This window comes from Muscardinus avellanarius (genome assembly GCF_963383645.1).
Source record: "Muscardinus avellanarius genome assembly, chromosome: 6".
Taxonomy (NCBI): Eukaryota; Metazoa; Chordata; class Mammalia; order Rodentia; family Gliridae; genus Muscardinus; species Muscardinus avellanarius.
Genome location: NC_137791.1, coordinates 58,143,095 through 58,157,621, shown reverse-complemented (window position 1 = coordinate 58,157,621; position 14,527 = coordinate 58,143,095). Strand labels below are relative to the sequence as shown.

At 36.7% G+C, this 14,527-nt stretch overlaps 1 protein-coding gene across 4 annotated transcripts in view; it reads left to right on the top strand.

The window, feature by feature from the left end:
• The window catches only part of SMARCAD1 (SNF2 related chromatin remodeling ATPase with DExD box 1), a gene marked incomplete at its 3' end in the record, with an annotated part of 104,127 nt that overhangs the window by 47,003 nt on the left and 42,597 nt on the right, over positions 1 to 14,527 (top strand). For all 4 annotated transcript variants that reach the window (XM_080698015.1, XM_080698016.1, XM_080698014.1 and 1 more), the window contains exons 6-8: positions 1,506 to 1,607; positions 2,779 to 2,860; positions 8,760 to 9,151. In XM_080698015.1, coding sequence (XP_080554141.1) covers positions 1,506 to 1,607; positions 2,779 to 2,860; positions 8,760 to 9,151 — 576 coding nt within the window. The remainder of the gene's footprint in view (positions 1 to 1,505; positions 1,608 to 2,778; positions 2,861 to 8,759; positions 9,152 to 14,527) is intronic.

Here is a 14,527-nt window from a genome sequence, read left to right as displayed (position 1 = left end):
CCTCAACTACTTTGTAAGCCCTTCTGCAACTTAGTGAGACCTTGTTTCAAAATTATGAATAAAAAACAGGGCTGGGGATGTAGCTCAGAGGTAGAATGCCCCTGGGTTCCATCCCCAGTACTGGGGGGAAAAAAGCTAACCAGTGTTTTTCAAGTGAAGTTAAGCAATAGAAAAGAAAGTGAGACTATAAATACGTGTAGCCACAAGATTATTCCCAGATTAGTCTGTTTAATTTATGTATTATGTATTTTATGTACTTTCTTTTTCCACTGTATCATTTTTATGTTGTGATTGGGCAATTATTATTAAAGCCATTCTATAAATCAGTACTGAAATAAAAATAAACATTTTTCTCATAATGTGAAATGTATAGAGGATGTAGAACTGACCACAGATGGAATGCTTGCATCTGGGTTTGTTTGTTTGTTTGTTTGTTTGTTGTTTTGTTTTTGTACTGGGGCTGAACCAGGAGCATTCTACTTCTAAGAAACAGCCCCAGCCCTTTTTATTTTTTATTTTGAATCAGGATCTCACCAAGTTACCAAGGCTGGCCTCAAACCTGTGATCCTCCTGTCTGAGCCTCCCAAGTACTGGGATTATAAATATGCACCGCCAAGCCTGCCTGCTTGTATCGTTTTTTAAATTTGCCATCCCCCTGAAGAAAAATGTTATAATAGGATTATATTTTTTTACTTTTATCCATTTATTTATTGGTGCACAGTAGTCTCACATCATAATGTAGATTATGTTGAAATGGCATGTATTCACACAGTAATTGGTGCCCCCCCCCTTCCCATTTTCCTCCCTCCTGATACTGAGCGTCGAGGTTAGCCATCTTAATTCACATCATATGTTGTGTGTAGCTTTTCCATTAATGAGTGTCAGCCTTCCTCCTCCTCTGCCTTTCCTTCCTGGCTTTGCTGAGGTTTCCCCTCCACTGTCTGGAGTCCCTTTGCTGCATCCCTATAATTCCTAGCTTGAGCCGGGCATGGTGGAGCACGCTTGTAATCCCCATGTTTGGGAAGTGGAGACAGGAGGATTGCGCAGGTTCCAAGCCAGCCGCACTGTTTCCAAATCAAAATAGAAAAAATAGGTCTGGGAGTATAGCCCGGACCAATGGAGGTAGAAGGGCTTCCAGGAACCCCAGTACCACCAAAAAATAAAACAAAATAAAACAAATAATCCTTAGCTTAAGCATATAAAAGAAAATGTCTTCTTTCTTTTTGTTAATTTTAGGAACTTTCTAGTTTTATCTTTATTTATGGAACAGCATGTGAATAAAATTTGAGTTAATGAATATGCTAGTCAAGGTCTTTCACTCATCCTAAGTCGGCAATATTTTTCATCCTTTAAGACATAAATTTGCCATTGTTTACATAAACAAAAATAAGCATTTTGGATTTTTCTAATCGTGTGATAGTTTTCAAACCAGGTCAAAATGCAAACCTAATAGCCTTAATAACATTATTAGTGTTAAGTTGGTTTTCTCTTTTTGTTTTCATTAGGGAGAGGAATCAAATGAGTCTGCAGAATCTAGCAGTAATTGGGAAAAGCAAGAAAGTATTGTATTAAAATTACAAAAGGAATTTCCCAATTTTGATAAAAATGTGAGTAGTGTTTGGAAATTTATTAAATGTTTATTAAATGTTTATACTACTAAATCAGTGTTTAAACCATTTAGGATACATTTTGTATTTTTCTAGTTAAATGTTCTTTTACCAATGTTATAAAAAGTTTATAGCTTTATAATTTTGTACATTATTTACTTGTTTGCTAATTATAGTATCATAACCAAAACTATAACAAATGTAATAAAAATTGTGAGTGCCTTTATTAACTATATTAATCATCTAGAAAGCCAGCTAAAGCATTTCTGTCAAGTAACTGCTTAGCTTTGTGTTATTGTTCTCATTCTTGAAAGTTCTTGTAAGAATTTAAGTAAAATCCATTTTTATATGTGTTAATGTTACATAAGCCTTCTTCTGCTTCCTAGATAGTAAGAATGCTTCAGGGTCATTAATATCCCAAGCTAAGCATGTCTTTGCTCAGAAGGCCTCTGTTGCCACATGTGGTGGCCCATGCTTGTAATCCCCGCACTTGGGAGGCTGAAACAGGAGGATCGTGCAGGTTTGAAGCCAGCCTCAGTTACTAAGTGAGGCTCTCAGCAACTTAGACCGTTTCCAAATAAAATGTAAAATAGGTCTGGGAGTATAGTCCAGAGGTAGAAAAGTCCCTGGATTCTACCCCCAGTAACCCCCCCCCACACACACACACACACTCACTAAAAAGAGGGCCTGTTTCATCTCAGGATTGTATGTTATATAGCACATGCTTCTTTAACATTTGGAATACATTAACCTTTTTTACTGATTTAACATCTCATTATCTGCTCAGGTAATACATCTGCTGAATCCTAGCGAATTGAATGCAGAATTTTACTGCTATAATAGTTTTTACAGACAATGAAACTTCGTGGTTGGTGGTTGGTGGTTTGTAAAAGTCTAACTGAATGCTGAACTTTTATTTCTAATTGAACAAACATTTCTAGTCTTTCAGTGTCCAGAGTCCAGAAATGTTGTTTCTTTACCTTTAAAGACTTAAATATTTGAAGGTATGAGATTACATAGCATTTGTAAAATGCCACTAAAAGCAAGTGTAAAAACATCAAATATGGGTTACATCTTTTCAAGTGGTTAACTTAATATGTAAAGAGCATAAACATTTTTATTTCTATAAATTTTTAATTTTAAGTTTTTAATAGACATGATTTATTTCTAGGAACTAAGGGAAGTACTCAAGGAACATGAATGGATGTACACAGAAGCGTTAGAGTCTCTAAAAGTCTTTGCAGAAGATCAAGGTAATTATTTTGTCATAGAAAATACATACTTTCCATTATAGTCTATATTTTACTACATAAGAAAATATTAAATCTATTAGCTATTAAAGAATAGAATTGCAAATGATATTGGAAGTAATGATGTAAAACATTTTTAAATGAAGCTGCTGGTGGCTCATGCTTGTAATTCCAATACTTGGGAGGCTGAGACAGGATTGTAGGTTCGAGGACAGCCTCAGCAAGTAGTGTGACTCTTACTAACCTAGTGAGACTGTTTCAAAATAAAAGTAAAATAGGGCTGGGGGTGTTCCTCAGCGTGACACACACACACACACACGCGTGCACACACAGTCTTTTTCTTTTTTTTTCTCTCTTTTCTTTTTTCTTTTTTGCAGTACTGAGGATGGAACCCAGGGGCATTCTACCTCTTGAGCTACAATACCAGCTCTATTTTTATTCTTTATTTTGAAACAGTCTCACTGAGTTGCAGAGAGTCTCACTTAAGTAGCTGAGGCTATCAGTAAACCTCTTTCCTCATCCTCCTATGTGCTGGGATTACAAGTGTGTGCCACCATGCCTGACTACACACAGATTTAAAAGGGCAATGCCTAAATATTTTGACTTGTTCTTTTTTATAATATAGAAACAAAACAATAAGTGTCTTTTTACTGTTTAGTAATTATCGTTCACTATTTGGCTAATCTTTTGGGGTAGTTTTATTATTTATTTATTTATTTATTTACTTATCTTTATTTTATTTATTTATTTTGCAGTACTAGGGATTGAACCTAGAGGCATTCTACCTCTGAGCTACACCCCTGGCTCTATTTTTTATCTTTTGTTTTGAAACAGGGTCTCACTAAGTTGTGGAGGGCCTTACCAAGTAGCTGAGACTGGCTACAAATTTGTAATTCTCCTGTCTTAGCCTCCCAAGTACTGAGATTACAAGCATGTGCTACCATATCTGGCTTTTGGTTGTTTATGGTTGTTTTTTGGGGGGAAGAGGCTGGTTTTTATTTTTATATTTTCTGGTTTTTGGTATTGGAGATTGAACTCAGGTATTCTACCACTGAACTGGATTTCTAGTCGTGTGTGTGTGTGTGTGTGTGTGTGTGTGTGTGTGTGTGTGTGTGTTACTGCGGGTCGAACCCAGGGACATTCTACCTCTGAGCTATACCCCCTGCCCTATTTGAAACAGGGTCTCAGTAAGTTGTGAGAGCTTCACTAAGTAGTTGAGGCTGTCTGCTAACCGTGATGCTCTGGTCTCAGCCTCTCAAATGCTGGGATTATAAGCGTGCACCACCATGCCTGGCTTCTAGTCATTTTAATTCTTTATTTTGAGACAATATCTTAGTAGTTGTAGAGGCTAGTGTTGGGCTTGTGATCCTCCTATCTCAGCCTCCCAAATACTGGAATTATGGGTGTGAAATATATTCAAAGTCAAAATATATTTGACTTTGAAATTTTCTGTTTGAGTATAAAAGAAACTTTTTTTTTTTTTTTTTTGCGGTACTGGGAGTGGAACCCAGGACCTTTCTATCTCCGAGCCACACCCCCAGCCCTATTTTTTTTTCTTTATTTTTGAAACAGGGTCTCATTGAGTTGCAGAGGGCCTCACCACTAAGTAGCTGAGGATGTCCAAAAAACGCTATCCTCCTGTCTCAGTCTCCCAAATGCTGGAATTATAAGCATGTGCCACCATACCCGGCTTAAAATAAACCATTTTTTACATTTTATTTATTTATTTATTTATATTTATTTATTTATTTTTGTGGGTCTGAGGGTGGAACTCAGGGGCATTCGACCTCTGAGCTACACCTCCTGCCCTATTTTTTATTCTTTATTTTGAAACTGGGTCTCACTGAGTTGCAGAAGGCCTCACTACGTAGCTGAGGCTGTCCTCGAACCGCGATCCTCCGGTCTCAGCCTCCCGAATGCTGGGATTACAAGTGTGCGCCACCATGCCCGGCTTACATTTTATTAATTAATTAATTAATCTTTTTTTTCGGTGGTACTGGAGGTGGAACCCAGGTTTTTCTACTTCCGAGCTATACTCCCAGACCTGTTTACACTTTATTTGGAACAGAGTCTCACTAAGTAGCTGAGGCTGGCTTTGAACCTGTGTGATCCTCCTGTCTCAGCCTTCCAAACGCTGGGATTACAAGCATGTGCCACCAGACCCAGCCATTTTTTATATTTTAACAGCTATGAATCAGGATGGATCTGTTTTGATGGTATCTTATAATCACTATAATGTTTATCTCTTTGCCTACATGGCACAAATTTGTAAAATGCTAGCATCAAAAACATCAATACTGAGCCGGGTATGGTGACGCACGCTTGTAATCTCAACATTTGGGAGGCTGAGACCAGAGGATAGCCTTTGCAGACAGCCTCAGTTACTTAGTGAGGCCTTCCATAACTTAGTGAGACCCTGTTTCAAAAAATAAAGAATAAAAATAGGGCAGGGGCTGTAGCTTGGAGGTTGAATGCCCCTGGGTTCCATCCCCAGACCTGCAAAAATAAAAAATAAAAAAATCAATACTGGAAGAAAGTCTCTGGCCCTATAGTAGAATCCTCCTAATACCAGGAAATGGTAGCATAGAGAGGTGGAAGGACAGAGTTGAATAGCACATATTTAGTTACATCCTTATGCACACATCAGGTAGACTTCATAATTGTAAAGTTTGATTTAAAAGCCCAGCACCATCGCTTTTGGTGTTGTTTTTTGTTTTGTTTTGTTTTGTTTTTTGTTTGTTTGTTTGTTTGTTTGTTTTGGTGGTACTGGGGTTCCTGGAAGCCCTTCTACCTCCGGGCTACACTCCCAGACCTATTTTATATTTTTGTTTGGAAACAGGGTCTCTTAAGTCAGGGAGGTTGGCTTCGAACCTGCGCCATCCTCCTGTCTCTGCCTCCCAAGTGCGGGGATTACAAGCGTGCGCCACCACGCCCAACTTTGCTTTTGGTGCTTTTGAATGATTTTTCTTTTTTTTTTTTTTTTTATGAGGCACAGGGGATGTAACCCAGAAGCATTCTACCTTTGGGTTATACACCCAGCCCTGTTCTGTAATCTGTTTGGAAACAGGGTCTCACTAAGTTGCTGAGAGCCTCATTAAGTAGCTGAGGCTGGCTTTGAACCTGTGCGATCCTCCTGTCTCAGCCTCCCAAGTGTGAGATTACAAGTGTCCATAACCTCACCCGGCAAATGAATTATTTTAAATACGCTATTCTAGTAATATCTTCGCATAGAGAATGATACTGTAGGGGGGGGGCACCAGTATCATTCATTTTGAGTCAGAAAAATGATTCAGAAGATTCAGATTATGAAAGTGAAGAATTTTGAGTTATTCACTAATATTTTACATATTATTATATATATAAGAATGCATGTGTGATACTTTATAAGTCTGAAAGCTTTTGAGTAAATAAAAATCAAACATCTCAGTATAATATAGTCATCCCTCACTATTTATGGGGGATTGGCTTAGGATCCTTGCTGATACCTGTAGATGCCAAAGTCTCTTATGTAAAATGGTTGTGTATTTGCATATAACTTTATATCTTCCCATAAGTTTTATTTATTCATTTACTTATTTATTGTATTACTGGGGTATTGTACCCAGGGATGTTCTGCAACTGAGTTACTTCCCCAGCCATTTTTTTATTTTGAAACTGACTCATTAAATTACTGGGTTCTGCCCTCGAATCTGTAATCCTCCTGTCCCAGCCTCTCAAGTACAGGCTTGTGCCAATGCACCCGGTTTCTTTTCCGGGTGTAATAGCACACAATTGTAATCCAGTACTTGGGAGGCTGAGACAAGAGGATCAGAGTTTCGAGGACAGCCTTAGGCAAGTAGTGAGACTCTCATCAACATAGGGAGACCCTGTTTCAAAATAAAAATTAGGCCAAGTGGTGGCACACACTTGTAATCCCAGCATTTGGGAGGTTGAGACCAGAGCATCGCAGTTCAAGGACAGCCTCAGCTACTTAGTGAGGCCCTTTGCAACCTAGTGAGACCCGGTTTCGAAATAAAAAATAAAAAATAGGGCTAGGTTCTATCTCCAGTTCTGCCTAAGTAATTAATTAATTAATTAAAAAATGGAGCTGGTGGTGTACAATGTCCCTGGATTCAGTCTTAGTATCAATCAACAAATAACTAAATAAATCATACTTTATGGCTTAAAATACCTAATACAGTGTATCTATACAAATAGTTTTTCTTTTGTATCCCTTAGGGAAAAATGGCAAGAAAAGGGCCATACATTTGTACTATAAATGCAATATTTTTTTCTATTAGTCTCAATTCCTGGATGGTTGAATGCATGGGTTTGAGTATAGGAGGCCAATTGTATTATAGGTAAATTGGTCCATATTTTCTTACTAATGTAGCTTCATTCACAGACATTTTAGAATTTTTATAGTACAATAGATAACGTCAAAAAGTAGTAGCACTTTTTGGTAATAGTATATTTAAATATTTTTTAAAGTAATGATTAGCAATTTTTGTGTGCGTGTGTGGTAGTGGGGGTGGAACCCAGGGACATTCTACCTCTGAGCTACACCCAAAGCCTTATTTTAAATTATTCCTTTTTTTTTTTTCTTTTCTTTTCTTTTTTTTTTTTTTTTTTGTGGGTCTGGGGATGAAACCCAGGCACATTCGACCTCTGAGCTACACCCCCTGCCCTATTTTTTATTCTTTATTTTGAGACAAGGTCTCACTAAGTTGTGGAGGGCCTCACTGAGTAGCAGAGGCTGTCCCTGAACCTTGAACCTTGATCCTCTGGTCTCAGCTTCTGGAATGCTGGAATTACAAACCTGCCACCACTCCAGGCCTAATTCTTTATTTTGAAACAGAGTCTCACTGAGTTGCAGAGGGCCTCACTAAGTAGCTACGGCTGTGTTGGAATCACAATCCTCCTGTCTCAGCCTTCATAATGCTGGAATTACAAGCGTGCTCCACCATGCTGGGCAGTGATTAACTTTGAATAGTGGAAATAGCATTAGAAAAAATAAAATATACATAGTTGAAACAGGCACTTTCCATAGTAGTAAACTTCATATTAGGGATTGCAGCTGCAACTTATGTTGTCAGGGCCTTTGTTAGAAAATGGAAACATTTATTTTGAAAAAGAAGTTATCACTGGCTTTTGAAACTATTTAATTTTTTTTTTGTGTGTGTGTGTGTGTGTGTGTGGTACTGGGGATGGAACTCAGGGTCATTCTCCTTTCAAGCTATACCCCTATCCCCATTTCTTATTCTTTATTTTGAAACAAGGTCTCACTGAGTTGAAAAGGGCCTCACTAAGTTGCTGAGGCTGTCGGCGAACCGTGATCCTCCTGTCTCAGCCTTCCGAATGCTGGGATTACAAGCGTGCACTACCACACCCAGCTTTATTATTTTTATTTTAAAACAGGATCTCACTAGGTTAATGAGAGTCTTACTACTACTGAATCTGTCCTCGAACCTGTGATCCTCCTGTCTCAGCCTCTCCAGCACCAGGATTATAAGCGTGTGCTGCCACATCTGGTCCCTTTTTTTTTTTTTTTTTTTTGGTGGTACTGGAGGTAGAACCCAGAGGCTTTCTACCTCTGGGCTATACTCCTAGACCTTTTTTTTAAATATATTATTGGAAACAGGGTCTCACTGAGTTGCTGAAAGCCTCACTAAGTAGCTGAGGCTGGCTTGGAACCTGTGCGATCCTCCTGTCTCAGCCTCCCAAGCGCGGGGATTACAAGCGTGGGCCACCACGCCTGGCTTTGGCCCCATATTTTTTTAAAACTACCAAAATTTAAATTGTGGTTGAACTCTCCTGTATTCAAGAAATATTTGAATGTTTTAATAGTTTGCTTATTTGAAGACTTTTATCTTTACATTTATATATCTCTAATTTAGTTGCTGTTTTTTTTTTCTTTTTACAGATGCACAATATACACCCCAAACTGAGGTTCCAAATGGAAAAGAAGTTTCTTCAAAGAGTCAGAATTATCACAAAAATGCATCTAAAACAAAACTGAAACAGAAATTTTCCATGAAAGCACAAAATGGTTTCAACAAAAAGCGTAAAAAAAATGTATTTAATTCCAAGAAAGTCAGTGAAGACTCCGAATATGATTCAGGTTCTGATGGTGGTAGTTCCCTAGATGAGGACTATAGTAGTGGTGAAGAAGTGATGGAGGATGGCTATAAAGGTAAAATTCTTCACTTCCTTCAAGATGCTTCAATTGGTGAACTTACTTTGATTCCTCAGTGTTCTCAGAAAAAGGCTCAGAGGATAACAGAACTCCGGCCCTTTAACAGTTGGGAAGCTCTGGTAAGGCTACATTCTTTTTTCCCCCCTGTGTGTGTGTGTGTGTTTATGTGTGTTTAATTTACAGTATCGTTTAGAGTCAAGTTGTCTTCAGCCCAGGGAAGCATAGATGGGTGGCCTTATCCTGTGTAGAGTCAAACATTACTTTCATTGTAAGCCAATAGTATTTCAAATAGTGTCATATGACCTAATTTTGAATGAATTAAGGGGTGATTTTCCTGAAAAAACCCAAGCTGATTGGCTGGGAATACTGTCACTCAATCTTTTGCATAGAAACTTGGTTCATTTCACTGCAGAAGAAGAAATTAGAGCTTACATTTAAGAAGGAGTTGTTTGCTAGCCTGTTCTGATCTGTTCCTGCTGAGACACCATGCAGAAAGCAAGAATGTGGCAGAAATGTCACTACAACTGCTTGAAGAGCAGTAGCAAAGTCCAGGAGAGCTCCATGATTCAAAATGCCAGCCTAAAAGCTTTATGCTTCACCACAAAAGAAGCAGTTTCTTTATTTTCTTTTTCTTCGACAAATGACAGCTCAATCTCTAAACATGTTTTTCTTGGTTAAACAACGCGGCCATTTTATGGAGTATAGCAGGCTGCAGCATTTTTCATTGGAAAGATAGAAAAGTTTGTGGAATCCTAAAATTCGAGCGTTAGGTGAAGGGAAGGCATAAGCATTGGTAAGTACATTTTGCATGATCATTTTGTTGAATTTGATTTTCTATAAATGAACTTTATCCAAAATACCTGAATTTTAGTTTTATTAATGTCAACAATCATCAAATCTTATTCCTGTATATGAACTCTTTAAAATTTTTCTTCTACTCTTAGGAGAGTGTGGGCTTTTACAGCGTAAATTGTATATAGCATAGGCCTTACAATAAAAGCAGTATGGATGATTTTTTTTTTTTTACAGCTTTAGTAGATTAAGTGGTTCTTGATGCTTTCTTTATAAGAGCTTTTTAAGACATTTTATTCCCCAAGTTGTGAAGCAAAGTTGCATTTGTGATTAATTTTATTCCTATGACAAATCTAGATGAACATGTATCTAGTATCTTATATTAAGTGTCTTGAACTGGTGGGGGGGACTGCACAGTGGTTATAAAAAATTTTTTAAATTAGAATATTTGAAAACAGAATCGTTACTAGTTCGTAACTTTAAAAAATATAACAAAACATTCGTTTTGCCTGAAGCCTTTACTTTTGCAAAGAACATCTGTCAAAGCAGGCCCTTTCAAAACTTGTTTGGCTTTGCCTGAGTGATTTATTTGTTAAAAGTATTTGCTGAAGGGCTTTCTTGTTCTTCTTTTCTTCCTTTTCTTCTTTCTTTTAATCTTTAATAGTCTCCTGGGTTATTACAGAGCTGGGTTGCTCAGGCTTGTTGGGATTTTAATTTATTTAATAAGGAATGCAATTATCTGCACTAGTTTGTTTAGTCACTGCAACTACTTGCCCAGATACGGTAAAGTAAATTATATAAATTTATCAGGGTTATACGTGCCAGATGTTTTAAAAAATATTCAGCAACTTATCATGTAGAAAGCATATTTCCCCCGCTAATTAGTTGGCATAGTTTAAATTAGTCTGGACATGAATTTGGAGATTATGTATTTACTTAAACCCTCTAATTTCTTGTCTCTTCTTTAAGTTGAACATAGACCGTCTTCTTTGTTCTAAACAATCATTCAAACATTGAATATTTTGTGTAACAGTTAAAAAGTTTCTTAAAAGGCTTTCTACTTGAGTTCATTGTGTAGAGTGCTTTGCTGTCCTGAGCAAAGCAGTCAATAAATAAGTTTTTGTATATTAATAGCTTAAATTAACATATGTTTTAAATTTGTAATATTATCTTAAAAACTAGTTTCTACATTCAGTAACTTTGGAGCTTTGTATGTGACTGGATTATAGAGCCATTTAATATATTAATTATATTAAAAGTCAGTATTACGTACATTTTGGTAAAGAGCTGTAAAAGTTATTTCTCTTCTATTAATCGTTTAGGTTTGATAAAGAATCTCTAAACAACTTTGAAAAACCTGGTAAAATATCCAACAATATCATTTTTGTTTTGATACTGCTGTATTTAGAGATTTTTTTTTTTTTTTTTTTTTTTTTTTTTTTTGCGGGTTTGGAGATGGAACCCAGGGGCATTTGACCTCCAAGCTACACCCCCTGCCCTAGTTTTTATTCTTTATTTTGAATAAGGGTCTCACTAAGTAGCAGAGGGCCTCACTAAGTAGATGAGGCTGTCCACAAACCGTGGTCCTCCGGTCTCAGCCTCCAGAATGCTGGGATTACAAGCGTGCGCCACCACGCCCGGCTGTATTTAGAGATTTAACAGTTAAGTTGAGATTTTAATCATGTCAGACTTTGATGGAAATAACAGGGTATTGTGCTTTCAGAACAGCTTGCTCATTTCTAGTCAGCATTCAATAGCAGACTTTAAGAACTGTTAAAAGTATAAATATTTCATAAAAAATGCATAGTAGAGTCTCAATCACATGAACATATAAATTTTACTTGTGGTTTTTGTTCAAAATAAAGGTTTTAACATAATAGTAACTTGAAGATAAAGATTGCCTTTTAAGGCAAAATTTGAAAAGTTCTACATTGGTTTTTTTTTTCAAGTCTCATGTATAATGTAATAGAAGTCTCATGCATATAATATATTAAAATATATTTGGGTAATAACATCTACTTTGAAATTGCAATAATTTTAAGTACAGAGATTAAGATTGTTAATAATTAATATATTAATAATTATTACACTTTTGTATTTTATGATTTTGTCAGGGAATTAGACTTTTTAAACATACAATGCTCTCGTATTTTAATCACCCTTGTTTTATATGAGAAAAAGTTGGTTATTTAAAAAACAAGTGATTTCCTGATTTATTGTAATGTCATTTTTATTTTCATAAAATTTTAAAATTGTTTAAATTTTCTTCACAATTTTTTCTATTCTACTCATAATAGTAGTTTTTCTGCATAATGATATTAATGTAGGTTTCCATTGTAAAAAAAAAAAGGCAAAAAAAGAAATTGAACTGGGTAGACTTTGGAAAAGTAGCAAGCCAAAAGCATCTTTAGTTTAAAAACTAGTATGGTTAATTGGTAAAAGTTGAGTTTTTATTGACAAATTTAACATCAGTTCAGCAACCAGTTACTGAATTTTTTTTGTCTAACTTCGTCTAGCTTTTTTGTGCAAGGTAGTTTTACTACATTGCCTTTTTATACGCTAACTAGCAGTATTTATACTGACAAATGCAAATTTAATAACTCAGTTTATGGATAGCTTGATCTAAAATCTTCTTATACACATCTACATCATTAACATTTATAGTTAGATACAGTGTGGATTCGGTCTTCCTTAAACATTAACAGAGCAACCCAGGGTTAATCCATACTGAGTACTTGTGCTCCTTGTACTTCTTCCACTTACTAGGTAGTTTAGACCACTGATCTGTTTTGCTCAATTTTGCTCAGTGATTTCTGTAAAATTTTTGCATATATTTTTCACTTAAAGCATAATATGTATATCTCTTCCCCCCAGAGAAGGTGTCTTCATTAAGTTTATTTAAAGATTATTCCTAGCCAGGCGTGGTGGCTCACACTTATAATCTCAGCATTTGGAAGGCCGAGACAGGAGGATTGCAGTTCATGGACAGCCTCAGCTACTTAGTGAGGCTTTTGCAACCCAGTGAGACCCCATTTCAAAATAAAGAATAAGCTGGGTGTGGTTGCACACATTTGTAATCCCAGTAATTGGGAGGCTGAGATGGGGATTGTGCAGGTTCGAAGCCAGCGTCAGCTACTTAGTGAGGCTCTCAGCAACTTAGTGGGACCTGTTTCCAAATAAAATACAAAATAGGTCTGGGGGTGTAGCCCAAAGGTAGAAAAGCTTCTCTGGGTTCCATCCCCAGCACCATAAATAAATAAATAAATAAATAGAATAAAAAATAGGGCTAGGAGTGGGTGTAGCTTGGAGTTAGGATGCCCCTGGGTTCCATCCCCAGTTACCCATATGTGTATGTATATATATATATATATTTTATTTTTGCTTTTATTTTAAACATTATAAATGCATTCTGAATATGTTGAAAGCTCCTGCCAGCTTCTTATGATAATAAATAAGATTATAAGTCTGTCCTCAGGCTGTTACTTGTTGAGTAAGGATTAAATAAGAGTTAAATCTGCTTTTAAAAAGTTTTCCCTTTACTATAGGAATGAAAATATTTGTTCTGTAAGAGTGACACACTGTGGCAAGAGAGTGGTACTTCAGTTACAGGCTATACTTTGGAAAGGAAGAAAGTCCTTAGAGTGCTACAAAGTAATCAGAGTTAGATTAATGCTCATTGTGTATGTATACACGTTATATATGTATACATACATATTTAATTTTTATTTATTTATTTATTTTGCAGTACTGGGGATGGAACTCAGGGACATTCTACCTCTGAACTATATCCGCAGCCCAATTTTTTATTCTATATTTTGAAACAGGATCTCACTGACTTGCAAAGGGCCTCACCAAGTAGCTGAGGCTGGCCAGGAACCATGTTCCTCCTGTCTCAGCCTCTCAAATGCTGGGATTACAAGCATGTGCCACCAAGCCTAGCTTTAATATAATTATATAAGTAGCAATTCCATATTTTTATTTCTTTCCCCTGAAAAAAATTATTTTGAAAATGATTTGGGCCTAACCGGGCATGGTGGCACACACTTGTAATCCCCGAGCTTGGGAGGCGGAGACAGGAGGATCATGCAGGTTTGAAGCCAGCCTCGCTGGCTTAAGAGACCCTGTTTCCAAATTAAAAAGTATAAAATAGGCCTGGGAGTGTAGCGCAGAGGTAAAATGGTTTCCAGAAACCCCAGTACCACCAAAAAACAAAACAAAAACAAACAAACAAAAAATGATTTGGGTCTAGAGTGGTACCTACACCTGTAATCCTAGTATTTGGGAAGCTAAGACAGGAGGATCACAGGTTCAAAGCCAGCCATAGCAATTTATCAAGGTTCACACTTGTAATCCCAGTACTTGGGAGGTTGAGACAGGAGAATCACAGGTTCCAGGACAGCCTCATAAGTAGTTAGACTCTATCAATTTAGGTAGGCCCTGTTTAAAAATAAAGTTAAAAAAGAGACAAGCTGTATGGCTTAGAAATAGAATTCCCCTGATTTCAATCCCCAGTACAGAAAACAAAACAAAAAAATAGAGCTGTGGGTATATTTCAGAGGTAGACTGCTTTTGGTTTCAACTACCAGTGTCAAGAAAAGAAAAGGAATTGTTTTGTGTAAAATTGAAAGTTTACCCAAAAGTTGACCAAAGATACCTATCAGTTAAGATATTATGAGTACCATCTCTTTGTATTTAATACCATA